We start from the raw sequence: 27,471 nt of genomic DNA on the forward strand, positions 1-27,471 counted from the left end.
TTGTCAAAGTTCTGTTATGGTACTTTTCCACAAGACTCCATGTTGATGACATGTACCCTAAAGCATTAAAGCTAATGAACTTGCTTGTAGTACAGAATTCCCCTTCTGCTCCCCCGCCCCCCGAATGAGGCAGTACCAGAAGACATGAGGCAAGTGTAGCAATGACTGACTATACTCTGTGTGTGTGTGTACACACACACAATTTTTACACTTCCTTATTGCATTAGAATCCACAGAGGAAAATCAGACATGACAATGCAACCATGAAGATGTAAAAGCTTGTCTGGCATGATCTAACCTATTTTAATTTCTGAAAAATGGTTGTTTGAGCCTATATAAAATGCTTTCAAATTACAATCTTGCAATTCTCATTGGCTTGCTAAGCGAGACTGGCAGTTTGGGGCAATAAACATAAGGTAACAAAGTGGAAAAAACGTCCGGTCTTGTTGTTTAATAACCTCATTGAGAATTTTTATTTCATCAGTCGTATCAAAGTGCCTGATCCAAAGCCCCTTGAAGTCCAGTGGAAATGCTCCAACTGATTTCAATAGTCATCTGAAGTTCAGTGGGGAGGAGTAACAGACAGAATAATACCAAGGAAACAAGACACATTAGAAATGTGAGTGGAAAGTAACAAATCAGACTAAATTTAGCTTGCATTTTTCTTAGGGTGGGGAAGAATAATTAAAGAATGAAGATAAAACCTGTAAAGAAATGCTGAGATATCTAGGTCTAACTTTTTGCTATGATATTAAGTAGCACTGCAATTTTTGGGCTGCAGAGGCACATCATGAAGTCCCTCTGACAGTACTTTAATATTAAATTGTGAGTTCATTATAGCTAAACATGCAGGTCAGGGGGTTGAGAAGTAATAAAATCAGAACCAGAGACTCATTTTAATCTTTCCTGAATGTCGGATGTACTTTGGCTAAGAAATGGGGGAAGAATTACAACTATAAAAAATAAACACATTAAGAATTACTAATAGAGGTACTGCTGCTTATAGAATGAGGTCTCTTGTAGAATAATGGGCTAAACAGTTTGACAGAAGAGACACACCTCTTTGAGGTGCAGGTAGAGGACACAGTTTCTCTGGACACTAAGCTAGGGGGGGCTCTCTCTCAGCCCAGCAAAGAACTAGGGCTTACACCAAAATCTTCTAGGCCCTTGTCTCGGGGCACAAATTTACTTTGAGTTTTGTGTTCAAATAATGTACAAAAAAGCTATTTCTCTGACCAAACCAGGCTGCAGGGCCTCTGAGGCTTTCCTCTTGCACCTCTCTGCCATGGAAAAAGGAGGATTTGCCCTTTGCTTTAAACCTCTGCTGAATCATGTGACACGCAGGCAGCCCTTAATCCTTCCCTGGTTGTTTCTTCCTGTCAGATACTGAACACGAGCCTTCACGATACTCTTAAAAGTAACTACAGAAAAATCTTGCATTAGTGGGAAAGGAGTTAATGGACCAGACTTTAATAGGAGTCTTCTACAGTGATGTATTTTCCAAGGCAGAGGTGCTAATGTCTGAGTGTACTTCATCAAGCTGACCATATGATAGAGCAACTAAAGCTACCTCTATTGTGTTGCACTTGATAAAAATTTAAGCTATTTTAAAAAGTGTAGTGGCTAATCAGTACTGTATTTTATTTGGTGCCTGAAATCAGTAATCCCTGCAGGTGCATTCTCTCGCTTAGAACATACTGTCATTGTTCAGGCCCATGAAAGATACTGTTGCATCCATAACTTTTTAAGACCACCAACTGAGTATTAAAACAGATCAATGAAGCTTACTTCCATTAAATTGTTTGCCTTTTCTTATATAATTTAACCATTTCTGAGAAACTGACACAGGAAATAGACATGTTCAATATTTACAAAACTATACTTTTTATAAAGTGCTCTGTACTCCACAAATTCCAAAGTGTTTCACAATTAACTAGATTCTGGTGGCAGTGATTATGCAAGCTCAAACAGTGTTAATGCTAGCAGAGATGGCCTTTGCCAATACTCTGAGAGGCAGAGTGGGAGCATTGGTCAGGACATCCATGTTAGCACTTTTTTTTTTTTTTTTGAAAAATTACAGAAGCTATAACTACCCACAGACAGCCACCAGAGATGATGCAGGGCCATCTTTGTACAAAAATACATTCAGTGTTCGGCAAGGGTTTGATTCTGCAACCTTCTAGGTCACAAGTGAGTGTCAGAGATAAAAGGATAAGGCTGCTTATTAACAAAGCTTTAAAATGTTCATGTGGGCTAATGGTTTTTCAACTGCTATGACAAGTGGATTACCATATGGTTAGGAAGTCAGACTCTATGGTCTAATATTGCAGAATTTGGTGCAGCACAGCAGCTTTACATCTGCTGAAATATTTGCCTATTGGTTACTATCAGACAAGGTAACTAACCTGAACAGACTGACCACAGATCCAGTTCAGTATGGCAGTTTGTTCTTTGTTTTACCTTTCTGCCAGTTTCCCTGGCAGAAAGGTAAAACAAGTTACCTATTTCTTTTCAAATTACCTAATTCTTTCATAATTAGACAGCTTTTTATACAAATCTGTCCCGATCACTGTACCTGACCTTTTCAAGGTAGGGCAAATATCCATGAGTACAAATCCACAATCTTACATTTGTATAGCGCTTTTAATGCTGAAGGATTGCAAAGCACTTTACAAACTAGATACAAGAATTACTTCAACTCTGAAATTTTAGCTATTTACAGTATACAGAAACAATACATACCAATTTCTCAAAGGGAGTGACAAAACATGGTATCCGTAAAAGGAATGTAGGAACACAAAGCAAAATGTAATACTCAAGTTAGAATTGCAAAATTCCCTACTCTTGCAAAACATACAATGGGATTTTAATGACCAAAAGTAGTGAAATCTGTGTTTTACATATCTGGGCAATGGCACCTTGACAGTACAGTGCTACTTAGAACTGTGGTGGATCGCTGGGTCAACAGAGTTAGAGTGAAACAGACCACTAGATAGGTGGCTACAGACCTTTCAGCATCAGGGGTTTTTCCTTGGTCATTACTTCCTGGAAATGAGAAGGCTCAACTCTGACTCTTTTAGGAGATTAGACTCTGGGGCAATAGGTTGATAGGCACAGGTGAGGATTTAGGGGCTCAAAGTATTAGAACTCAGTTTCCTGTGGTCAGACCCCCAAGGCTGTAACATCGTTGTTAAATATAACCATATAATACCTCTTTAAATAGAATGTTCAGAACAATTCGGCAGTGGGATGGACAAGATACAGAAATTCAAAATGGAAGAAATTTAGTTGACTTAAAGGGGCACTGTCTACACAGCTGTAGGCAACACAATGTTTACTTGTATTACTACCATCACTTAGGATTATTACAAATAAAATTTTAAAAATCCAATTTACTCTTTACATCTCTCTAATTATGGACAATCAAAGTAATTTGTCAGTTTGAGTGCTGCAATGTTTGGGATATAGAAAACTGATATGGGGGGACTGTTTGTTTAAAGACAACAGTTTGCACTGGAATTTGAAGAAAAATTGTCGCAATATTTTTTTTATGAAAAGTTTGACAAATTTGAGTAGACATGGTCCTTTTAAGGATAGTACTGTATTGCAAATGGGTGTCCCCCCCACTTTAAATAATTATTTCATTAGAACAATAATACTCTTTTTCAGAGTAGAACATTACTGAACTAAAAGTCAGACTTTGTATAATTTTAGTAGCTTTATGCTGACACTTCAGATCAAATAATTTCCATTTTAACATCAAGCAAAGCATACAACATTTGTCTAAGTTCTTAGAGGATAAATATTTATTTATTTATAACCCAAGGCATCTATCTTAAAACAATGCAATACATAATTTTATACAGTCAAACTTCTACTCTCAGTATTAAGGCAACAGTTGCATTGTTCCTTTTATGGAAAAAATGCAGTTTTTTCTTTTATATATCTACTAAATGATATATGCAGACTTAAACACAAACTTATCCATGGTATTTTCCATACAACAGAGCATTTTGATAAAATATTAAGTATGCCGGTAACTACAGTATTCAGACTTCTCCCATACTTTCACAACTGTCTTTCTTCCTAAAAAAAGGCATGTAGTGTAAAATCAAGCCAAAATTCTCAAACATTTTAACCCAGAGCAATTACCTCATTTAGAAAGCAGATTGTTAAAATCAGAAATCCACTCCAATATTCTCCTACTGTACACTAATTACATTTAAATAAACAGCCTTTGTAAATCATATTGCTGAACTTAATGTTTACAGGGAGTAAAAATATTTTAATGAATATTATATTCATCGAATTATTGGTGCTGATCTGTCATTTGTTACTGTTGGTCGGAGTTTCACAGTGGTAAATGGATTTTCTCCGCTGTGAAAAGAAATATAAAATTACTACAGGTGTGAGGGCAAGACAGGGTATATGAGTAGCATGACTAAAAAGTAACTCTCATAAGCTAGCATTCAGTAAAGCACAAGTATGTACTTGCGTGTTTATGTGCTTTACTGAATAGGGATGGATTTAAGTATAAGCATGAGTGCTTGGTTGAATGGAGGCCATTGTCTGCATGCACTTGTTTCAGGGAGTTATTTGGATTTTTTTTCCCCCAGGTTGAATTTTTAGTACACAAATTTCTATCGAAAATACACAAGGAATTAAATGCTGCAGTAAAACTGAATTGTGCAACAATTTAAAACTAAAATTTACATTTCCTTCTCTGCAGTCACCCTTATGTGAAGAATAAAATGAGTGTTTCAACTACAAGACACTTTGCAATTATTTTTAACTTAACCAGAATGAAAAATATTTTTATGGGTTCAGTCTGAGGGCTCTTAAGAGAGCAAACCCTTTTTCATCTGTGTAGCCTAAGGAGCTTTCACTTTCCATATCTGGGACTTCCTTAAAACTGGCTGAAGCAGGAGTGATGTTCTCGTTGCTTTTTCTTTCCAATCCTTTGTTTCCTCTATTTGACCCCACACTAAGAGCCTGACCCTGCTGCCTTTCATGTAATGGGAAAAATCCCATTGGCTTCATTGGGGCTAATTTCCCTTATTTTGCCACAGAAGGACCAACCCACTGTGCTTGGCAGGGGGTATATGGCTACACTGCAAAGATTCTCAGGGTATGTCTACGCTACAGTTAAAAACCTGTGACTGGTAGTGTAGATGTTCAGACTTGTGCTGGAGCCTGGGCTATAGGACCCTGGAGCCCACAGTGTTTAATTGCAGTGTAGACATGCCCTAAGAGTCTTCATAGGGGATCATCAGCCTGCTCCTAAGTGAAAGCCTGGTTTGTAATGTGTGCCATGCTTTTTTTACTGCTGCCCAGTAGGGGAAACTGCAAAATGGACACCTATTTTCCTTTTAAGATAATGACCAACTACTACTACATTAACCTGTTATTTTAACATATGATAAAAAAAACATACCTTAGGAAAGGTGGTTTTACAATGCCATTTATAACAGGTTTCTGCAAAGGAAAGAGGCTGTTACCACATCAATTCTGAAAATTGTTTAGAAAGATAAGCTACCTGCTTGCAGTTGTTTGATAGTCAAGAATATATTTAAACAAATTAAGTATTCCCAACATTCACTATTCCACATTATTTGGCTGCACAATGAAATACTCAGCCAATAGGAAGGGACAATAGCAGTTCAAATGCAGAGGGATACGGAGAAGAAAAAACAGTAAGACCAATGCTTGAATATCAAATGTAGAAAATTAAATAAAAAAAATCAAATCCGTGATGGAGACCCACAGAGATCTTTGCTGTAAAATATTACCCTTCTATTGTTTTCAAATGTAAGGTCTGCATGGGTTACCTGCATGTAATTGCTAGTTGAGCATATAGATCAAATCAGGAGTTATAAAAACACATTGGAACAAAAACATTAACCAAATAAGTAAGAGAAGATTTTAAAATAGGCTGGGAGAAATCTACTGATCTGACAGGTTAAGAATCCCAAGATGCTGTATCTATCTATCGTAGCATATTACAATTCATTCCTCTAAATTTATGAGCCTCATTACTTGCAGCAGTCATTAACATAACACACAACTTGTAAAATGCTAGTGATTACAATAAGACATCAATGCATGAATGGCTGGTCTGGACCGACTCAGTTGTAATAATGCAAATACGTATTTTAGATGTTATTTCTATAAACAGGATGTAATCAATATCTGCTTGATACATTGTGAAATCATGTAAAAAGTAAAGACCACCCAATTTAATTGCAGGTTTGAAATTAAAAACACTAGGGCACCAATTCTGATCTGTTTTATACTGGTTGCACTCTAGTCTAGCTGCATTTACTTCAGTATAGCTACTGCAGAGTTGCAATGGATTGAGTTCAGAATCAGACCCTTCCATTATTCTTTTGCACTGAAAAAAATATTTTTACATGCATCTGTGCTTTCTCCACTATCTGTAGTAGTGTGATACAATAAAAAGGAAAGGATGTGAATAGCCATATCTTTACCATTTCATTACTATTAAGTCACATATTTAAATATGAGCCAAAAATATTACTGTCTGGTTAAAATTACGATCTGGTATTGTACATTACTTTTCCTCCTGAAATACATGTTCAATTGTGAAGTTCAGATAACTACCCAAAAGATGGCAGTGTTGCACTGCCATAATGTTGTTATAATAGTCAGTTTTACAGCTGAGATAAGGAAGTGTCACTATCATAGCAGTGATATTTCAGACACATATCTGGAATGTTTTCTTGAGGCCATTAAACTAGTTTCTCTTTATACTGCCTACTAGGGAGAAAAATTATACTAAATCCACTGTGTAAGTCAATGCATAAATCAGTTCAATAAATGTACACTGCAAAATAATCATGTTACTTCTAACAGTTGTCAGCCAAAGAATGAAACAGCAGTTCAAAGATGATGAAAAATTGCAGTTACTAAAATGAAAAATGACAGTTTTATATTTGAACACACACACTTGGATAAAATTATAGGAATACATGATTGTCAACCAGTAAATGAGTCCTCATTTGGTTTACACTAAGCATTTCCTTTGCATGGGTATTCTAGGTGTTTAATTTTTTAAGTATACAACTGTTAGAAAGAAAATTGGATTGGTAAACAAGGGTCCATAAAAACCTTTGTTTTTATGTATATTAAACAAATGTATGAACATAGTTAAATCTAGATGTATGGCTTCTAATTTCACCAGTATGGTTGAAAAGGTATTTAGGGATCCATACTCATTTAGGCCTCAATTCAGCAAGGTACTTAAGCACGTGACTAACTTTATGTGCATGAGCAGTCCCATTGAAGTCAATGAGATTGCTCACACCCTTAAAGTGTTTAAATACCTTGGTGTACTCATAGCCTGAATCATGGGTTGCTTGTTATTAAACTTGCCTCCCCTCCCATCAAAATGAAGTATTTTTAAAACCTGGGCTGCTATACTAATCCTTTTAAATGTAATTGTTCTGTAAGGAATCTTTCTGCCCCATGAAGTGAAATATCAGAGGGGTGGCCATGTTAGTCTGTATCCACAAAAACAACGAGGAGTCCGGTGGCACCTTAAAGACTAACAGATTTATTTGGGCATAAGCTTTCGTTGGTAAAAACCCACTTCTTCAGATGCATGGAGTGAAAATGACAGATGCAGGCATAAAGATACTGACACATGAAGAGAAGGGAGTTACCTTACAAGTGGAGAACCCACCTGTTGACAGGGCCAATTCAATCAGGGTGGATGTGGTCCACTCCCAATAATTGATGAGGAGGTGTCAATACCAAGAGAGGGAAAATTGCTTTTGTAGTGAGCCAGCCACTCCCAGTCCCTAGTCAAACCCAAATTAATGGTGTTAAATTTGCAAATGAATTGTAGCTCTGCAGTTTCTCTTTGAAGTCTGTTTTTGAAGTTTTTTTGTTGAAGTATGGCTACTTTAAAATCTGTTATAGAATGTCCAGGGAGACTGAAGTGTTCTCCTACTGGCTTTTGTATGTTACCATTCCTGATGTCTAATTTGTGTCCATTTATTCTTTTATGTAGAGACTGTCCAGTTTGGCCAATGTACATGGCAGAGGGACATTGCTGGCACATATCACATTAGTAGATGTGCAGATGAATGAGCCCCTGATGGTCTGGCTCATGTGACTGGGTCCCCTGATGGTGTCGCTAGAGTAGATATGGGGACAGAGCAGGCAATGGGGTTTGTTACAGTGATTGGTTCCTGGGTTAGTGTTTCTGTCATGTGGTGTGTAGTTGCTGGTGAGTACTTGCTTCAGGTTGGGGGGCTGTCTGTAAGTGAGGACTGGCCTGTCTCCCAAGGTCTGAGTGAGTGAGAGTGAGAGTTTTCATGAAGTGAAAGTAACTTTCATTGCCTTAGCTTTAAACCAAGAACACAGAAATAAAGCCCCAATACCTAAGCCACTAAGCTATCCACTCTTTGTCAGACAAAATACTTCAGTGAGTTAAATTGTGCTTCTGTATAAATTGCATTCAGTTGTATATTGTTCCATTTGAATACTAACTGAATAGTGCAGAATATTCTAGATCAGCCTGGTGTTACATGGAGCCTGTTTCCATGGCCTCACAGGGAAAGGTGTTAAAAAAAATTGCCACAGAAGTGGGAGGGACAGGCAGTAAGTAACTAAGGGCTTGGCTACACTTACAAATTTGCAGCGCTGCAGCAGGGTGTGAAAACACACCCTCTGCAGCGCTGCAAATTGCGGCGCTACAAAGCGCCAGTGTAGTCAAAGCCCTCCCAGCGCTGTCCGTTATTCCCCACAGGGAGGTGGAGTACGGACAGCGCTGGGAGAGTTTTCTTCCAGTGCTGGCGCTTTGACTACACTTAGCGCTTCGACTACACTTAGCGCTTCAAAGCGCTGCCGCGGCAGCGCTTTGAAATGCAAGTGTAGCCAAAGCCTAACTCTACATTGTGCTTGCCTTTTCCCTGAATATGCGCAGCCTCCTCAGTGTGAGCTCCACTTGGTCTGAGTTTTGTGGGTTCTTTTAGGGGAAGGAGTTGGAGTAGGCAAGGGGCATAGCGCGGGCATGACTCTCCACAGCTGGCTTCCCTTCTGATTTAAGTGGCAGTGATTTCTCTCTACAACTTCTATCCTTCTGGTACATTTCATATCCACAGAGCTTGCCCGTAGTGCCCTTCTCTCCTTTCTAAGAGGCTATAAACCCATCTTTTCCTCTGAGGGGAACATGCAGCTCTACCTACCCAAGGGGAACACGCCAGAATTTTACAGGTGATTTTGCTCTTCCTCTGGGTTTTTCCATGCAATGACAGCACAGAGGCCACTATCATTATGTTTATTAATTTTTAAAAATCACCTAAAATGAATGGTCTCTAAAAGTCACAAGAGGTAAATTAACCACATGAAAAACTACACAGCACAATGCTGCTGAGACAATTTAACTGATGCAATAATTTAACAGAACTACAGAAAGTCACCTCTTTCCCTGTCACATGGCAAAGAACTCACTGTACTGCTTGCTTAGCAACTTCCACTGTGCTAATAAATCTTTAAACTATTGCAAACGTGATTATAGTCAAAGGACATGTTGATCTAGTAGGACTCACCAGTTAACAATTATATAATGTCAGAATTATATATTGGTTCACTGATTCTATTGCTAAGGCTCATTTATTCTTCATCAAAAAATGAAAACTGCAAATGTTTCATAATGTAGGTGCTTCGTTCACATAATTATTTTGGAAGTTCCCAGATACTTTGTCAAATCTTTTTTTAAAACTTTCCTAGTATTTTTTTTTTAAACACAATACTGTACTATATTTGCTTTTTTTTTTTTTTGTCTAGAGCTTCCTGATTGCATAGTTCCAGTTCCAAAGGAGGTGTGTGGTTGATTGATCAATTCATAACTCTCAGGTTCTACTGTAGTTGATTTACAAATTCACCCAAAGCTAGAATATAAATCTTATTTTTTGGAAATCCATTTTATGGAGTTTAAGAAGTTTTATTCTCACAGGAGCAAGCTATCCTAGAAACCCTACAACGGTAGTGAGGTCATACAGCCTGTGCAACAGAACTCATTACTTATCGTTGTAAGTAAGTAAAACCACTTTTTGAAGTATGGCTTCAAAAGTAGCCTAGAAAATGGTTTGCTCAGAGCACTCAGTGAACAATCTGGATGTACTCTAAGAAGGCGTCAAGTATGTATGGGCCATAGAATTTATGAATGACTTTTCCTCCTTGAAATATATAGCAGCTAGTTACATCTTCTGTTCCAGATAAAACATCTGGCAGGTCAGCAACAACCAGCAGTGCAAGTCTGCCAGTATGCTCCCATATGCCATACCAGCAAACTATTTATAGCTGATACGGAATACCGGAAAGACACACCAGCAACCCTGCCGGAGAAGAGGGCTGGGCGTGGGGATAGAGGTTCTGTTCCTTTCCCTGCTAGGAGGGGCAGTGGGGACAGGAGCAGAAGGCTGGCAGCTCCTCTGGCAGCTGTACTGCCCCCAGGCATGGAGCTGCGTCTCCTCCAGCTCCGACTCCATCTGTGTACTACAGCAGTCCTGCCAGAGAAGAGGGCTTGGGGGCAGGACTGGGAGTTCTGCTCCTTTCCCCGCTGGGAGGGGCAGCATTGCGGAAAGGAGCAGAATGTCAGCAACTCCTCCAATGGCTGTACTGCCCGTCCCCAGCCTCGCCCCCCCCCCCCCCAGCACGGTCCTCTGGTGGGGCTGCTGTTAAGTCTGTAGTACACAGACGGAGACTCAGCTCTGTGGAAGGGCTGGGGGTTCTGCTCCTTTCCCAGGTGCAGCAGAAGGAGGACAGAGCCTCCCCCCGCCACGTTAACATGGGATGGATCATGGGGATGGGATGGGGAGAGCGTGGGGGCCCTGAGCTGGGGCGGTGAGGAGTCGCATGGAGGGTCACATGGGGAGGTCACATGCCCCCCTTAGCTGGTGGCCTCCTGCCCCCACCTCCGGTACCGGCAAGAAATTGATTTTACTTGCACCAGTGGCAACGACAGCTGTTAACCCCATCTAATAATAAATCCAAAAGCAAACAAAGTAATAGCACAACTGTCTACAGAGTTTAACAACAAATGCAGTGTGGCTATTGGAAGAAAATTTACATGTACAATATTAGGAGTTGTGGCCATGCTCAAGTGTATAAATTGTTATTACACCCATTGAAGCAGTGGCATTGGAACAATTTATAGAGGGTGTGCTGAAAGTCATTGAAGAAAACTATACCTGTATATGATGGAAACCACTTCAAGCCAAGGGGTGCTACTGCACCCCCAGCACTCTTGCATTGAAGGAATGGTCTTGCACCCCAAAAAAGCAACGTTAATCCCTAAAGGAATATGTAAGCCAGGAGGAAGGAGAAGTAATGCTTTGATTTTTTTTTTTTAAATAACTCATTCTGTTTCCAAGTCTGAAAGTATTTTTGAAACGTAAACATTAAGATTACACTTAAATGCCTTGTCAGAAGTGACATATAAGCAAACAGATAATAACGTGTTCAATTACTGGTTTCTATTTAAGGCTGTAGTTCTGGTAGCTATACCAGGATCTGTCCCCTATTTTATACTCACATAACAAATTAACATTTTCAAATTAATAAATACATAGGTAGGAGAGTCATACACAAGTGGGTATGTATCACATTTTAAAGTAGTCTATATACAGGTTTTAAAATCCCCTTTTATTAATTGCATATCACAGGCCAGTATTTTAATGTCAAGATCAGTTTCAGTATGTGTATTGTAATGAGGCACCATTTTAAAAAAAAACGTTTCCCCTTATAAATCCATAAATACCATAAAAGGTGCTTATTCTAAGCTCTAGGCATCTTTGATACATAAAACACAAACCACGCCAGAAAAACAAAAAAACAGCAGCAAATCCCACCATATACTGGCAATAATCAGTTAGCCAGCCCTTTAACAGCAATTTAAAAAAATCCCTACAAAAAAGCACTATTTTAAACCAAAGACTCCGCTGCTGCTACCGTGACTACGCTGCTATCTTGATGAGAGCTAGCGTAAGTATGCATACGCAACCGGGGGAATCACTCCCCAGCTCGTAGCATAGCCTTTGCGAGAGTCAGACATGTACTTTTCATGGGAGGTATTGAATTATTTATCAAAAATTCTCATTTGGCAGGGAATCTTTGAGTTTCTGCATCTGCAAGTGATATATATATTTTGGCTTGTGTCTACAAATAATTCTTCTTGTACATGTATGAATATTATTGTGGAACTCCTAAGCAAGAAAACAGAAGATCAAAGGGAAGCTCACTGCATTGGAAACTATATGCAGTAAGAGAGGACATTTCCAAGAGACCTGGCTAGCTGAACTTCTGGCAAATCTTCAGATTCTTTAACAGCCATATACTGTAGGTCATGTGTTATATTTAAAAAAAGCCAATCCAAATTTTGATGTTATGACAATTAATTCTTCAAAGAAATATTGTTTCTTCCTCAAGGAGAATTCAGATTTTTTTTTCCCCTTCTGGGCATATCAAACTTCATTATTTCATATGTAAATGCTCCCTTCTTTCCCCCCACACTTTATTTTATTATTTTATTTTTAAAGGAAATAACCCAACTTTCAGATACGTCATAACTTGTATTTATAACTGGTTAATGTGTGTCATGTAAATCTTTTTGCCAGAGTTCAAATCTTCAAAATAATACTATAATAATGTGAGGTTTTGGATTATACTTATTGTTTATTAAATCATTATTTAAAATAGCATTTACTAGTTCATGAATTTCCAGAAATATTGCTCATTCTCTAAATTTTTGAGATACATGTGGACAGAGAACCACAAATACCCATATGCAGACAGGGTAATCTATTTTGTCTAATTAAAAAAAAGTGCCTACCACCACTGTATCTAGGCACTCGCACATATCTAATTATATTAATAAATTAATTAAAAAAGGAGAGAGCGAGAGACCTCTTTGATAAAGACTATAGTTTTCTGATGCCACCTGAAAGTCACTGCTCTCAAGTACTATCATATACATATTATTGATCACTAACTGAATATTTTAATATTAATCAAAAAGATGTAACAAACTTTCAGTTTCTGCTATTCACTTTCCCAGCAGGATGTTCTGAGACTTCTATATTTCACATTGCTACAGTATGAGATTTACAGGGGCATTCTCATTTCTACTATATGTTCCAGCAGATCACTTAGCAAGCACAAACATGACAGTTTACAATGCTAATTAAATTTACTGTAGTTATAAAATATTTAATTCAGTCATACTAGTTTTCTGTTTATTTCTGGTGCAGTAACTAAATGTGAATTCTGTTTAGTTATTCATTCGTGACAGAATGGTAGGGCAATATGCAATTTAAAGACACTCACTATGGAATTATACACTATTAAAATTTGACATCTTACTGTGGGCACTGTAACTCAGTTTTAGCAGAGCTTCAACTACTGCCTTACAGACTGTTATATTAAAGCAGATTTTCCCCCCCAAAGCATGTACCCTGCTTCAGAAATTTTGGGAAACAATCTGAGCAAAATCATTTATCAGAGTTAGGTATAAACTCAGCAATCAACATGCATCGTTTGTATTCAGATTTAATGGCTAAACCACCAAGCTTACAAATGAATAGGTAAAAAATGCAGTCCATTCAGTCGTGCGTGTTTGCAGGATATGGGACTTAATGCGTGTTTCTAAATACTCCCCCTGGCCCGTGTACAATTATTTTATAGACTATGAGCTATATTCTGCCATCAGTTATACCCACACAATACCATTTACTTATATGGGGTTTCACAGATCTTTCTGAAGGCAGAATGTGGCTCATTACTCTCAATTGCTTGGACTATTATAATTTTAAAATGATGTAAGTGATCTGTTTTCCATCACCTCTCTTGCGATTTTATTCAAGAATTTAATATCTTCCAGTGCTGGGAGGTTCTCTCAACATTCAGCCTAAATTTCACTTCCAAAACATCATATTATTCCTAGTTATACTCCTAAACAATTCCTCTCCCTTCTTAATGTTAGCTTAAAGACAGGGACTGAAATGGAAAAAATGTACAGGGCCGGCTCCAGGGTTTTTGCCACCCCAAGTAGCCAAAAAAAAAAAAAAAAAAAAAGCCACGATCGCAATCTGCAGCTCTACCACCGCCACTTCAGTCTTTGGCGGCAATTTGACGGCTGGTCCTTCACTCCGCGAGGGAGTGAGGGACCCGCCGCTGAAGACCCGGACGTGCCACTCCTCACCATTGGCCACCCCAAGCAGCTGCTTGCTGGCTGGTGGCTGGAGCTGGCCCTGTTCCTAAAAAGGCTTGATCCAGTGCCAACAGAACTCAATGAAAGCCTCCAACTGATTTCAGTGGCCATTGGATCAGGCCCCCAAGGACACATATTAACTTTGGCATTGTTATTTTTAGGCCTATCTGCTATTGATTAGCAATTAAATAAGATCTCAGTTTTTAATAAAAACAACGAGGAGTCTGGTAGCACCTTAAAGACTAACACATTTATTTGGGCATAAGCTTTCGTGGGTAAAAGACCCCACTTCTTCAGATGCATCTTCGGTTGCATCTGAAGAAGTGGGGTCTTTTACCCATGAAAGCTTATGCCCTAATAAATCTGTTAGTCTTTAAGGTGCCACCGGACACCTCATTGTTTTTGTGGATACAGACTAACACGGCCAACTTTCTGATACTTGACACCATGCAAGGCACTCAGTTTTTAATGTTTGTTACATTGTTATTTTTGAATGTATTAAAAACAATGGGTCTGTCTGTCTATTTCTAATCTATCTATCCTTTTTACACATGCTAAGATGGATCTCCACTTTCTGAACTGAAATAACACAGAATTGTTTACATTAAATGCTTATTTTGTTTTAGTAAGAATCTTAATAAAGAGTAACCAATTTGATAAAATGACATGCATGAGAAAGAGAAAGTGGGTATGTCTGTTTTAGAGAAAAGTAGACAAACTTGTAAATGTAGATTAGAGGAGGTACTATATAACAATAGTGAGAAGTAAAAATTATTTCAGGTGGTTAAAGGTAGTTTAATAAGTAGTAGCCCGAGCTTCCAAAGGAAAAAGTTTAAATAGACATCAGGAAAAATAATTCTTACAGTGGGGACAGTTTGACAAAAGAAAGACTTTGACATTAGGGTGTGTGATGGGGGCAGAAGTTGTTAATGTGAGAGAGAGAGTGTGAGTGTGAGTGTGTGTGTGAGTGTGAGTGTGTGTGTAAAAAGCAGGGGGAGGAATGAAAAAGGCTGAACCAGGCAGGTCTCTGGCTCTCTCAACAGGAGAAGCCTGGCTGGAGTCAGGGAGCTGAGAGGGACTGCTGGCAGACAGCCTCTATGAAGGAAGGTAGGGCTGCAACTGGGAGTCCAAGGCTCTTGGGAAGGAAAGTGGAAGGAAGGAAGTCTGCCCAGCATTCTTGGTACTGGTGAAGAGGCCTGCAGGAAGACTCCTGCTGGGGCGGGGACTGCCCTGTCAAGAGAGTGGAGCAAACTCTCCCGCAGCTGAACCAGTTGGGTGATAGAAAGTTCAAAGAAGCTCTGCAGTGAGCCTGTGGAAGAGATCTGGAGAGGGAGAAGTTGATATACTTTGATCCTGGGAAGAGGCTATGGCAAAGGCTCTCAACAGAGGAAGAAGGAAGGTAGGAAGTGGTCTAGGGATGGAGCAAGGGGTCTGTGTAGTCAAGCCTTGACTATTTATTAAAAGGCACAGGACTGGAATCCAGGGAAGGAAGGAGGGAGGGAGTGGGACTGTTGTCCCCACTATTAGCCTACTGAAGAAGGTGCACAGATAAGGACTACTAAAACTTCTGGATACCAGTGGTAAGGGCTAGTGAGTCCAGAGTTCGACTGAAGGCCCAGTGTAAGGCCAATGGACTATTATTTGTTGGACTATTGCTTTATCCCAGAAGTAGTAGAACTGTCTGTGACCTGGCTGGAGGGCTGAGTTGCAAGAAGTACCCCACCATGGGACTGCAATGGCTGTCAGCAGGGGGCGCTAAAGGAGGAGTGCTTGCTACACCATGCCCAGACACAAAGAGGGTTTGCTGACTGATGAGGCACATGCATACATGGTCTTCAATAGCAAACAAAATAAAACAATACACAGCCTGTGAGGAGATCAGTCAGATGGCCAGACAAATGATAAGGATGGAAAAGAACAGTTGGACCCATATAACTGATTAAATGTAATGCAATTTTACTCACAGGAGTTGTGCTTTCTGGTGTGGCCACAGGTGCTTTAACAGTAGTACCTTTGGAAGAATCTGCTCTCATATCTGAAGTTTGCAAAGATCCCAGATAATCTGGTGGGGGGAGGACAACACCACCTTTATCTGCTAGATTTATAGAACTGATACTTCTGATTGGTGCAGTGCTAAAAGGGGCAAAAAAGCACATAATAGCTTAATTAAAACAACAACTGATACTGGTTTGGGCCCCAGTCCATCAAAGAACATAAAAACATGTGCCTAGCTTTTAATACACGAGTCATCCCATTGACTTCAGTGGGTCTACTTGCGCTTAAAGTGTTTTAATAGATATGGGTCTTTGGTGAAAGAAGATGGTGTTTAATCAAGGCATATGAGACAGAACATATAATGTTAGAAAATATAGTATAGATCACTTTACTGAACAATAAAACACTAGGAGAAATTAATTTTAAGAAGAAAAAAAGTTTATTAGAAAATGTGAACAACTTGACTGAACTTGGTGGGTCTTTGTCTAGTGAGCAGAAAAAAGCAGAAGAGACTCATTTAATGGTTCCTATTGCATTTGGATTATGAGAGAGGGGAAAGGGGGATGGATTTAACTGAGTGGAGCCCGGGGGGAGAACAGGAAGTGACCAGAGTAGACCAGCCCATCATGTGCACGGGGGAGGATAGGGTGGGGAAGACTGGAGGATTTGCACCGAGTGCATTCTGGAAGGATTTCTCTCTCTTTCATCAGTCACCGGCAAGCAGCACCTCTGGGAACAGAGTAGGACTGGGTAATCGTCTGTGTGCATCACTGGGACACAGAGTTTCTGTAACATTTAAAGAACTTTAAACAGTTCAACAAACCGCGTAATAACATTACCTTCGCACTGGCACATGTTCCGTTTCATCACTTGGCTCTTCCAGTAGTTTTGTGTATGATGACGGAAACCATCCTCTTCTGTAAAAAGGGAAAAAAATGGACAACCTGATATATTTGAGTATTTATACTTTTACATTGATGGCACTGTATGGAAGAGCAGGCTCAACAAGGCTAGATGAAGATTTAGCTTTTATGCCTGGCTTTTGGTGATATTGTTTTCAGAGGATTTTGTATATATACCAGGGGTCGGTAACCTGTGGCACTGCTGCTCTGGTGTTCCCACTGCTGGCCCCTTGCCAGCCGGGGTCCTGCCACCGGTCCCACTCAGCACCCGCTGCTGGCCTGGGGGAAGGAACCCCAGGCTGGCAGCAGGCTGTGAGCCCCACTGACAGGAGCCAGCAGCCAAAAGCCCAGAGTGCGGGCTGGCGGAGATGCTCAGGCCACTACCGAAACCCCAGAGCTGGGCGGGCTGACCTGCTCAGCACACCGCCACTCTGGGGTTCTGGCTGCTGGTCCCTTGCCAGCTGGGGTCCCCCGCATCCCCACTCACCTTGCTTCAGTGCAGGTCCCCTGCCAGACAGGGTCCAGGCCTCCAGCCCTGCTCAGCCCTACCAGCCGCCAGCTCCACTCACCTCAGCTGCCAATCTGGGGTTCCAGCCGGTTAACAACTGATCACTCAGAAGCCTGTGTGCAGCTTAAAATATCCAGATACATGCCACCGGACATTGGAATACTTAGCAAGTAAAAGCAAGGGCAAGAATCACACTAACCTAATAAGATCTGCATTTTAATTTAATATAAAGCTTCTGAAACATTTTGAAAATCTTGTTTACTTTACATATAACAGTAGTTTGGTTATATATTATAGACTTATAAGAGACCTTCTAAAAAACGTTAAAATGTATTACCGGCACATGAAGCCTTAAATTAGAGTGTATACATGAAGACTTGGCACACTACTGCTGAAAGTTTGCTGACCCCTGATACATACACTTCTTTTTATATGACAAATTTGTCTCCACAATAACACCTTCCTGGTTGCTGAACACTTCCCTCAGAATTCCCAATCAATGACAGTGAACAGGGAAGCAAAAAACTACTTGCCAATTTAAATAAACATAATAGAATAAGATGTATTTGTCCCTCTGATGCTGGAATCAGGTAATACATTGATTGACTTACACTTTAGTCAAGTCATGTTCCCCATAAAGCCAGCCATCTTTTTCTTCAGCTATAAGAAGTGTGATGACATCTCCCTGTGCAAAGCTAAGTAATGTCTTGTTAGTTCCAGCTGTATGTGGAAAGATAGTTTTTACTTTCTGCCTTTTCATTATGTTCAGTCCTGTGGCAACAGAAGTTGATCGCAATAAACTGGCATCATCTGAATTACCTGTTAAAAAAATCAGTATAACAATAACCACAGGGTAACAGAGTGAAACAGGTGCCTAAAAAGAGAAAAGTACAGCAGCAGCACCAAAATTTTCCACCAAACAGCTCATCCAAACTATCTATTGTCCTGGCTCAATGGTTTCCAATTACAGTAAAATCTTCACAACTGCCATTTGCAAATAATTAACATTACCACAATATTCCTTCTGCTAAGTATAGGAAATACTATGGCTAATGCAATAACTTTAAATTAGTAAATGTAAAACATGTACAGAATTTAATGACCACGACTGGTTTCCTCTAGTGACTGGATGTTGCTAAAGTACACGTTGATGAGAAACCCGACGTGCTATCATTTCCAGTTCCAGAAGACTTTAACTGTGTTCAGAAACTAAAGGCCTATAAAATCTGATTTTTCAGATGTAACAAGAACTCAGCTTCAGTTGAAGTCAGTGAAAGGTGCAGTTGTTTGACATCACTGAAAAATCAGGCCATTAATGTGACTACGGGGATGTCTCAAACCTTTGTCAATGACATAACTACTACACATAATACAGTAACTCCTCACTTAAAGTCATCCCAGTTAACCGTTGTTTCGTTGTTATGTTGCTGATCAATTAGAGAACATGCTTGTTTAAAGTTGTGTAATGCTCCCTTCTAACCTTGTTTGGCAGCTGCCTGCTTTGTCCACTGCTTGCAGGAAGACCAGCCCCTTGCAGCTAGCTGGTGGGGGCTTGGAACCAGGGTGGACCGGCAGCCCCCTATCAGCACCCCCTATCAGCTCTCCCCTCCCCTAAGTTCCCTGTGCAGCAGCTGCCTGCAGTTCAGCTGTGTCCTGCCCTCTGCCTTGGAGCTGCTCCCCAAGGCTCCTGCTTGCTGTACCGGGGAGGAGGGAAGGAAGAGGGGGGCTAATGTCAGGGTGTCTCCCTCCCCCCTGCTCCTGCACCCCGCTTACCCCATCTTCCATAGAGCAGGGCTCAGGACCGAGGGAGCTTGCAGCAGCTGAGGTCTCAGCAAGCTGATCTAATAACAAGGCAGTGTACTTAGGGGAAATGCGCATATCTCCCTCCATTCCTGCTGCCTTGCAGAGTGAGAGAGTTAACCCTTGAGGGCTCAGCCAATTGCTAGTTCATCATTTAGCAGTCAGGGAAATATCACACCCTCTGACTCCTCCACCTCAACCAAGTTTCACAATCATCATCACTGTGTACCAGTATTAAATTGTTTGTTTAAAACTTATAGAGAGAGAGAGAGAGAGTGTGTGTGTGTGTTGAAAAAAATTTCCTTGGAACCTAACCCCCTCATTTACATTAATTCTTATGGGGAAATTGGATTCACTTAACATTGTTTCGCTTAAAGTCGCATTTTTCAGGAACATAACTACAGCGTTAAGTGAGGAGTTACTGTAAATGGTTTGTGTGTGTTTGAGCAGGAGAGCCAAGCATTATTTTGATTATCTCGGAGAATTTTATGCATTCCTTAATTTATGATCTTGCCCTAGGTTTTTTTCTCTAACAAGCAGAATATAATCTGGAGGTAATGTTTTAACACCAGTACAGCATATCCTAATCTTAATGGTATTTCCCAAATCTTAATGGGATTTTCCATTTGAGCAGCGAGAAACAATGAAATAGTAGACCCATTTTACCTCACACTTGTTTTTCAAAACTACTTTTGGCACCCTTTTTAAACAATGCAATATTTGTTCATTTTTACTACTTGGATGCACTGAAATAATCACTTTGATTAAGAGAGAACAAGCTAAAATAGAATGCTAGCAATTTCCATTTGGCTTTACAAAATGGCATACCAGTATGCCAAGAATGCAAAGTGACAGTCATGTGGCTGACCAAACACTGTATTTCACGAGGATGATATTAAAACTTATTACACTTTCGTCAGAGAATCTCAAGAGTTTTACAGACATTAAATAAATGTGGTCCAGCACTGCACTACTATTTTCCACCATTTTGCAGTTGGGGAAGTTAGGCAAAGGGAGGTTAAAGGTGGGATTTTCAAAGACTCTGTTAGCCAAAATCTACTCCCACTGAAGTGAAACATTAGGTGTTTTTGAAAATCCCACTTTGAGTCTTGTTCACAATTAATCAGGAAGCAATTGGCAGAGATTGATAGAGCCCTGCAAATCTGTGGCTATCCACTTTATAGCCACAGATATCTGCATCCAGACCATGTTTGTGGTTCATGGATCGATGTGGATACAAATTTTGTATCTGTGCATGGCTCTAGCTATTACAACAGAATCTAGATCTATTGACTTGGGCTTTTACCACAAAACATTCTTCCCCCTTCAGTATTTTAATTTTTCTTATTAGACAGCTACCTACTGCAATATCTTTTTACTAAGAATATCACTAACATTTTGGAAAGACAATTTTTCCTTCCCCAAGGATTTTCCTGCTGGAACTCCAAAGATATATCATATAGTGACTACATTGATAGCCAAGACAGCTACACTAACTTTTGATAGATTGCACAGTATGTCATTTGTATTTATTGTAGCAAGATGAAAGTGAAGCCCATTTTCTACATTAAAATAACATTTCAACAAGTAAAAACTCACCTGCTGAATTATTTAATCTTTCCGAAGGAACCGCTGGAACTGCTGGTGGATTGTTAAACATGTCAACTAAAGGACTAGTAAATGCTCTAACTGTAGGAGCAGGGGGCACTCTCCCAACCTAAAGACATAAAGTTTTATTAAGATAATATTATCATAGTAACAAAATGACAGGGACCTCTTAGATTACTTGCAGCACTGAATTCTAAAAAGTAGTAACCAAATATTCTTAAATTATAAAAGCTTAAAATTGTGGAAGGTCCCTAGCTGCCCAACTTCTTTGATTTAAAAACAAAACAAAACAGAAAAAAATTTGGAGGAGTCCTCTGCCACTGAACCCACAGAGGTGCAAGGACCTTCCCCACAGAACCAGTTGCAGGAGTGGGACCTAGTTTCTAACATAAGTATTCCATTCAGTTACATTCTGGTTGTTATATATTTCATCAGATATATAATCACTATTATCTTTTCAATCATTTGAAAATATTAAGTTAGGTTTCTTTTTAATTCAGAAAAAATAAATACTCTTTTGAACTAAATTATAGTACACTAGGTGCCCCCTGTTCCGAGTATATTTCAGTATATTATGACCATTGTGTGGCTACCAATTTAGTTGAGTTTCATTCAGAAACTCAAGTGTTTCCAAAAATTATTTCCCCTACAAATAGGGGTCTGAACATGAGAGCCTATGGCTTCTTTTTCCTGGCAATCCAGAATTCACTGGAGTCAATGGGGCTTTGTGTAGATACAAGAATCTACCTGATGCATTTATTTACTGGACTGAGGCTCCAGTTTGTAACTCATTCCAGAATCATAATTCAGTTTGTTTGTTATGGCTTTTGAGTCCAAATGTTTTTGTACATGAAGAGATCAGGGAAGTCAATCCAGCCTTGAGAACTTGTAACCAATACATACCATACTATTTCTCTCTGTCACTGGTGAAGGTTGTGGAGTTCCTGAGATTGGAGTGGAACCAGGCGTCTTCATATCTTCTATCATATTCATAACTTTTTCTGGCACTTTTGTGGCATCACTACACATTTCCTGCCATCCAGGCAACTTGGAGTTAAGTAAATCTGCACACTGTAACCAATAAAAAAAAGTTACATAATATGTATCTTTATTTATTTTTTTGTTAAACCAACATTTGAATTGTAAAGGGGCACATTCTGCCTTTAATTACATCCGTGCAAACTCAGTGATGTATATAGGGTTGTACTTGTGTCAGGGACAACAGAATTTAGCCTAATATAAATACTCTTGCTAGGGAGTCTTTACATACAAATTTAAAGTAATGCTATGTGATAGAAATAACTGCCGTACTGTAAGACTGAGATATTGGAATATTTATTCTGTCAATCCATAGATCTTTCAATAATATTTGGTTTCTGGTCATAATTTATTACTGCAAGAAGTAATGGATTACTAACCAAAAATACTGCATTGAAAACATTTTTCTATTAAATAAATAAACTTTTCATGAGCTACATAATGTATTTTATATTAGCTTTATCATTTATGGACCTCAACATAGGAGGCGAGTTTTGCCTCACCTCATTAGGCCCTATCAGTTTTACCTTACCTGATTAGGCCCTATGAGTGTTTGCATTCATGCCACCTACATTTCCAGCCACACTGACCTGTTTATGATAGAAGTGCATGTGCTGAGTTAAACTGCAGTGCTTGTCAACCAGAAAACAGAATCTTCTTTTTTCTTCGAGTAGAGCTTCTCTGCAACCTTCAGCAATAAATCTTTGAATATCACTCTGTCGAGAACTCACAGTTTCCAAATACTAAATAATAATAATTAATAAATGAATAATGAATTATGCACAGGCTACTCATGAGCTTGACTTTTCTTACACAGCCCTACTTATCTAAGTTCCTTTATCTTGTTCCTTTCTGGAATTATTTTAAGAAATCTAGTAATCAAAATTCCTTTATGTAAAGGAACACAAAGCTTTTGCTTTAAACATATCTTTTACATTTCAGATAATTATTTATCCTTACTATGCCCACCAAAGTAGACAAAATTGACTGTTTACCAGTAATCACGCACATATTAGAAGAGAAAAACAAAATCCATACAGCGCAGCAGCAAAGGGAAAGAACTTCTAGCCTCCACACAGAAATGAAATAGGTCATAAGATTACTTCAGAAAGTGAGCAGAACAAATCAATTTGTGTATTTTTTTTTTAAACTTCAGACGTTATTATCTACTAGCTGTCTTTTTTTTTTTTTTTTTATCCCACAGGTCCTGTCTCTGGGCTCCCATTGCTATAGTCCATCAGTGTTTCACCAATATTAACAAACTTATCCTCACAAAACCACCGTGAAGTATGGAACTATCACTACCTCAATTTATGGCTGGGGAACTGAGTCACCGAGAGATTGAGACCTAACCAAGGTCATCAAGGAAGTCTATGGGAGAGGTAGGAATTAAACTTTGATCTTCTGAATCCCAGTCTAGTACCTCAACCACAAGACAATCCTTCCTCTACGGAATTTATGTTATATAAATAACTAGAAACAGTAGCTAAACATTATGTTCAATATACTTGGCTAAAATTTCAACTATTTTATAAAGAAAAAACATTGAAAATAGAAGATAAAGAAAAAAGTTAAAAGAATAAGTAACATGAAATGAAGACTGAAGGAAGGAAGTGCAAATAAAACTGAAAATAAACAAGTATTTGTGTATATCTGTGTGACAGACCCAAACCAGTGGGGTACAGGAGTCTGGTCAAGGGCAAATATACTGGTCACTGGATGAGCAGTTTTCTGTTCCCTGAGTGACCAGAGCAGGGGCTGCACTAGAGTAATCAGGAACCTGCTAGAACCAATTAAGGCAGACAGGCTGATTAGACAGGCTGCAGCCAATCAAGGGCTAATCAGGGCACCTGGGTTTAAAAAGGAGCTCACTCCAGTCAGGTGGGGGAGCCAGAGGAGAGGAAGTGTGTGAGAGGAGCTGGGAGCAAGAGAGTGAGAGTTGCTGGAGGACTAAGGAGTACAAGCATTATCAGACACCAGGAGGAAGGTCCTGTGGTGAGGATAAAGAAGGTGTTTGGAGGAGGCCATGGGGAAGTAGCCCAGGGAGTTGTAGCTGTCATGCAGCTGTTACAGGAGGACTATAGACAGCTGCAATCCACACGGCCCTGGGCTGGAACCTGGAGTAGAGGGCGGGCCTGGGTTCCCCCCAAACCTCCCAACTCCTGATCAGACACAGGAAAAGTAGACCTAGACTGTGGGGAAGATCACTGAGTGAGCAAATCTGCCAATAAGCGCAGGACCCACCAAGGTAGAGGAGGAACTTTGTCACAATCTGATACATACAAAACATTTACATTAAAATTTTTCCATTATTTGAAGCAACAGCACAATCTACCTGTTTACTTTCACAATGTTACTATTTTTTATTTTGCATCAAAATGACAAGGCTCTTTATAGGAACACTAGGACAGGTAATACTAAATGATAATATATTATGTTTAGCATAACACCTTTCAGAATGAAGGTTTCCAAAGCACTTCAGAAACTTCAGCTGATAGACCAACTACACACAGGTCTAACTTCACCCACTATTGTTACTACAGGCAACTGTTATATGTACACAGAGGAGTTAAGACCAGTCTTTTACAAAGATTACCTGGTGATCTTTAATTAACACAAATAGTCAGTCCTAAGTTTTACGTCTCCCCTCGAAGATGGCAACACAATGTTCCCCAGTAGCATACTGGAACCTCCTGCACCTAGTCTGCCACTTGCTGATACCACCTGCTCCACTAGGAACTTGTGTAAAGGGGGTGGGGGTTGGAGATAAACTCCCTCTCTGCCATTCTATCAGTGGAAGGAAGGGGTGGGGTGTGTGATGAAGTGAGGCTCCACTAGTCCTGATTCTCTACTGGTAGATGGTCTTCTGCCAACAGCATCACTTAAAGCTGTCCCCCTGCAGCTTTATGTTATACCAAGGCCAGGCGGAACATAAGAACGGCCATACTGGGTCATATCAAAGGTTGATCTGGCCCAGTATCTTATCTTCCAACAGTGGCCAATGCCAGGTGCCCCAGAGGGAATGAACAGAACAGGTGATCACCAAGTGATCCATCCTGTCACCCATTCACAGCTTCTGGAACAGACTCAGGTAGCTGCGGCTAGCCCTCTGTCAACCCTCTCCCCCACCCTCCCCGGCCCCTCACTGTGTCTGAACTTGCTTGGGCACAGTTAAGAATTCAAGCTTGTATGTACTGGAATACATAATAAGTTGCAATTAATTGTGGCCACAAGTAATAGTATTCGGATGTCCTACTATTTGATGTTGATTGTAAATCCAGTAGTCAGAAATCCAAATGCCATTACTACAACCCATAATTGCTAGTACAAAAATAGAAGCTATGTTAAAAAACAAAATCCAGGGCTTGATCCTACAAAGAGTAATGCAATCAATGGGGCTCCATGTAAGGAGTATAGGATTGAACCATAATCCTTAATGTCAGTTTTTCATTACATATGCTAGTAATCTTCTTAACCCAAAATAACTTGGGAAAAATAAAAAACAATAACAACTGTTTTGAAGTTCTTCAGTCTAACTGTTGCCAAATAACAGGCATAGAAATCAAGGTCAGTTTGCTCTAAAGGAGAACTTGAACTATCAGCTGTAAATTTTCTATTATTGACCAGTTTCCCTAAACTGGATAGAAGAGAAGAGCCAATAAGTAAGAGGAGCGAATACACTAACCTCAAATTCTTTATTCTCATATTTCATTGCGTTTCTTCCACCTTGACTTTTCCTTTTGATTTTTTTCAGCTCAGCCTGAGATTTTTCCAATGAATCTAACTTGTTTCTGTGTTCTGTTTGGTATCGCTTTAAAGTTGCCTGCAATCAAAGCATTGAAGTTTCTTGCAGTGCATGCAACAATACAACTATCAGAGCACTAATGCAGGCAGCTAAGAAATCCACTGTATTGTTATGATGATTAACATTAAAGTTACAAATTATTTTTCTTCATGTTGGAGAATCTAGTCAAAACAAAATTCCACTGTTAATTCACTCTCAGGTTTTTCATTTGCAATTAAAATAAATGAAAAATGTTACAGAATTTTTTTTTAAATTTAGGATTTAGATAATATTCTCTAATATATAGTTGCACATTACAGAATAACTTCTAAAATAAACCAAAGAAGTTGAAAACATCCCTCAGTAGTTAAAGATCAAATTCTATGTATGCGCCTTTTGTAAATTATCATTTTAAAAAGGTACAAACAATTGCTATGGCTACACACAATGCAAATAAATATATGATCTTTCTTTTCTGGTATTTAATTCAGTGTACTTACATTCATATATTTTACATCCAGTTCTGTTTTCTTCTCCAGTTCAGATATAATCTCTTTATGAAATTTTTTGAACTTTAAAAGTAAGCAAGTGATAACAGGGTTATTTAAAATTAAAGTAAAACAGTTTTTTTATTTCAAAAAGGTTAGATAGAGTAAAAAATACTTACACTTTCCTCTAGGCTGTCATTAAGTATCTTGTTTGTGCTTGAAATCTCTATAAGGACATGTCCTGTGGATAAACAAACACCCATTTTTCTTGTTTCTTTACAGATGTTTGAAGTTGTCAACACACAGTAGAAGCAGGATGATACCTTTATAATTAACAGTATAAAGTGAACTAAGAATTTAAGCAGGGCACCTTCTTGCAATGGTTAATCATAGCAATCTTATCCTGAACAAAATAATTTTATCTGGCCACAGTTTTATTAAGCAGCTTACACACATGACCTGAATAATCAATAATCTATTATCTATGTGAAAGCAACACTGAACCTGTCTTCATGTTTTCTAGCCTACCCCCCTATATGCATGGAACTCCCTCCTTGGACTAGTCAGCAAAGCCACTGTCCTTTCTTCCTTCCTCCTTTAGACCAACTTCTATAACTGCTGTAAGTACATGAAATCAGCCAACCAGGGCAAAATCCACAAAGGCTTTGAAGAGAAAACAATCCCTCCCCAAACAAAACAAAAATACAAACAACCTCCTCCCACAACAACACCCCAAACAAAACAAATCTTTCTCCCCACATTTAAGGGACCTGGAACCATCAAGCTGGGGACATAGCTAGCCTATGTAACTGTGTGAACATATTGTTTATAACCTTATCTCCTTATCCTCCCTTCATTATTGTTTTCCATGCTCAATTTACGTCTGTCTTAAATGAGGCTGAAGTCTAGAAACCATGTCTTTGGGGGTTGTAAAGCACCTCGTACACAGAGCACAATGGAACCTGCGCTAAATAATGTAAAATATGGGGTGTACAATCTTTTCAGGGAGAAAGATGTGCATCTCCCCCTATTTCTTGGGCTGCCCATGTCTGCCCCATCCCAGCCAGTCTCCATCCCCTACAGGGATTTGGCAAAAGGAGAGAGAAGAATGT

At 39.3% G+C, this 27,471-nt stretch overlaps 1 protein-coding gene and 1 long non-coding RNA gene across 6 annotated transcripts in view; one reads left to right on the forward strand and one right to left on the reverse strand.

Annotated features, from left to right (window-relative positions):
* The first annotated feature begins 216 nt into the window (after window positions 1-216).
* On the forward strand, window positions 217-27,336 carry LOC120373559. 2 transcript variants are annotated; one of them, XR_005585585.1, is made up of 3 exons: window positions 217-619; window positions 23,292-23,469; window positions 26,642-27,336. It is a non-coding gene; the product is annotated as an uncharacterized LOC120373559 (long non-coding RNA). The 2 variants fall into 2 exon arrangements; XR_005585586.1 differs by lacking the exon at window positions 217-619 and adding an exon at window positions 15,299-15,635.
* BAIAP2L1 (BAR/IMD domain containing adaptor protein 2 like 1) overlaps window positions 3,789-27,471 on the reverse strand; it is a 66,277-nt gene continuing 42,594 nt past the window's right edge. For 3 of the 4 annotated variants that reach the window (XM_039492167.1, XM_039492169.1, XM_039492170.1), the window contains 11 exons: window positions 26,539-26,600; window positions 26,372-26,443; window positions 25,773-25,910; window positions 22,678-22,830; window positions 21,953-22,120; window positions 21,041-21,158; window positions 18,253-18,460; window positions 17,071-17,148; window positions 16,201-16,369; window positions 5,435-5,475; window positions 3,789-4,377 (listed from right to left, as the gene is read on the reverse strand). In XM_039492167.1, coding sequence (XP_039348101.1) covers window positions 4,302-4,377; window positions 5,435-5,475; window positions 16,201-16,369; window positions 17,071-17,148; window positions 18,253-18,460; window positions 21,041-21,158; window positions 21,953-22,120; window positions 22,678-22,830; window positions 25,773-25,910; window positions 26,372-26,443; window positions 26,539-26,600 — 1,283 coding nt within the window. In that variant the 3' untranslated portion in view covers window positions 3,789-4,301. The remainder of the gene's footprint in view (window positions 4,378-5,434; window positions 5,476-16,200; window positions 16,370-17,070; window positions 17,149-18,252; window positions 18,461-21,040; window positions 21,159-21,952; window positions 22,121-22,677; window positions 22,831-25,772; window positions 25,911-26,371; window positions 26,444-26,538; window positions 26,601-27,471) is intronic. The other variant, XM_039492168.1, reaches the window with a different exon arrangement.

Source organism: Mauremys reevesii, linkage group 10 (genome assembly GCF_016161935.1).
Source record: "Mauremys reevesii isolate NIE-2019 linkage group 10, ASM1616193v1, whole genome shotgun sequence".
Lineage (NCBI taxonomy): Eukaryota > Metazoa > Chordata > Testudines > Geoemydidae > Mauremys > Mauremys reevesii.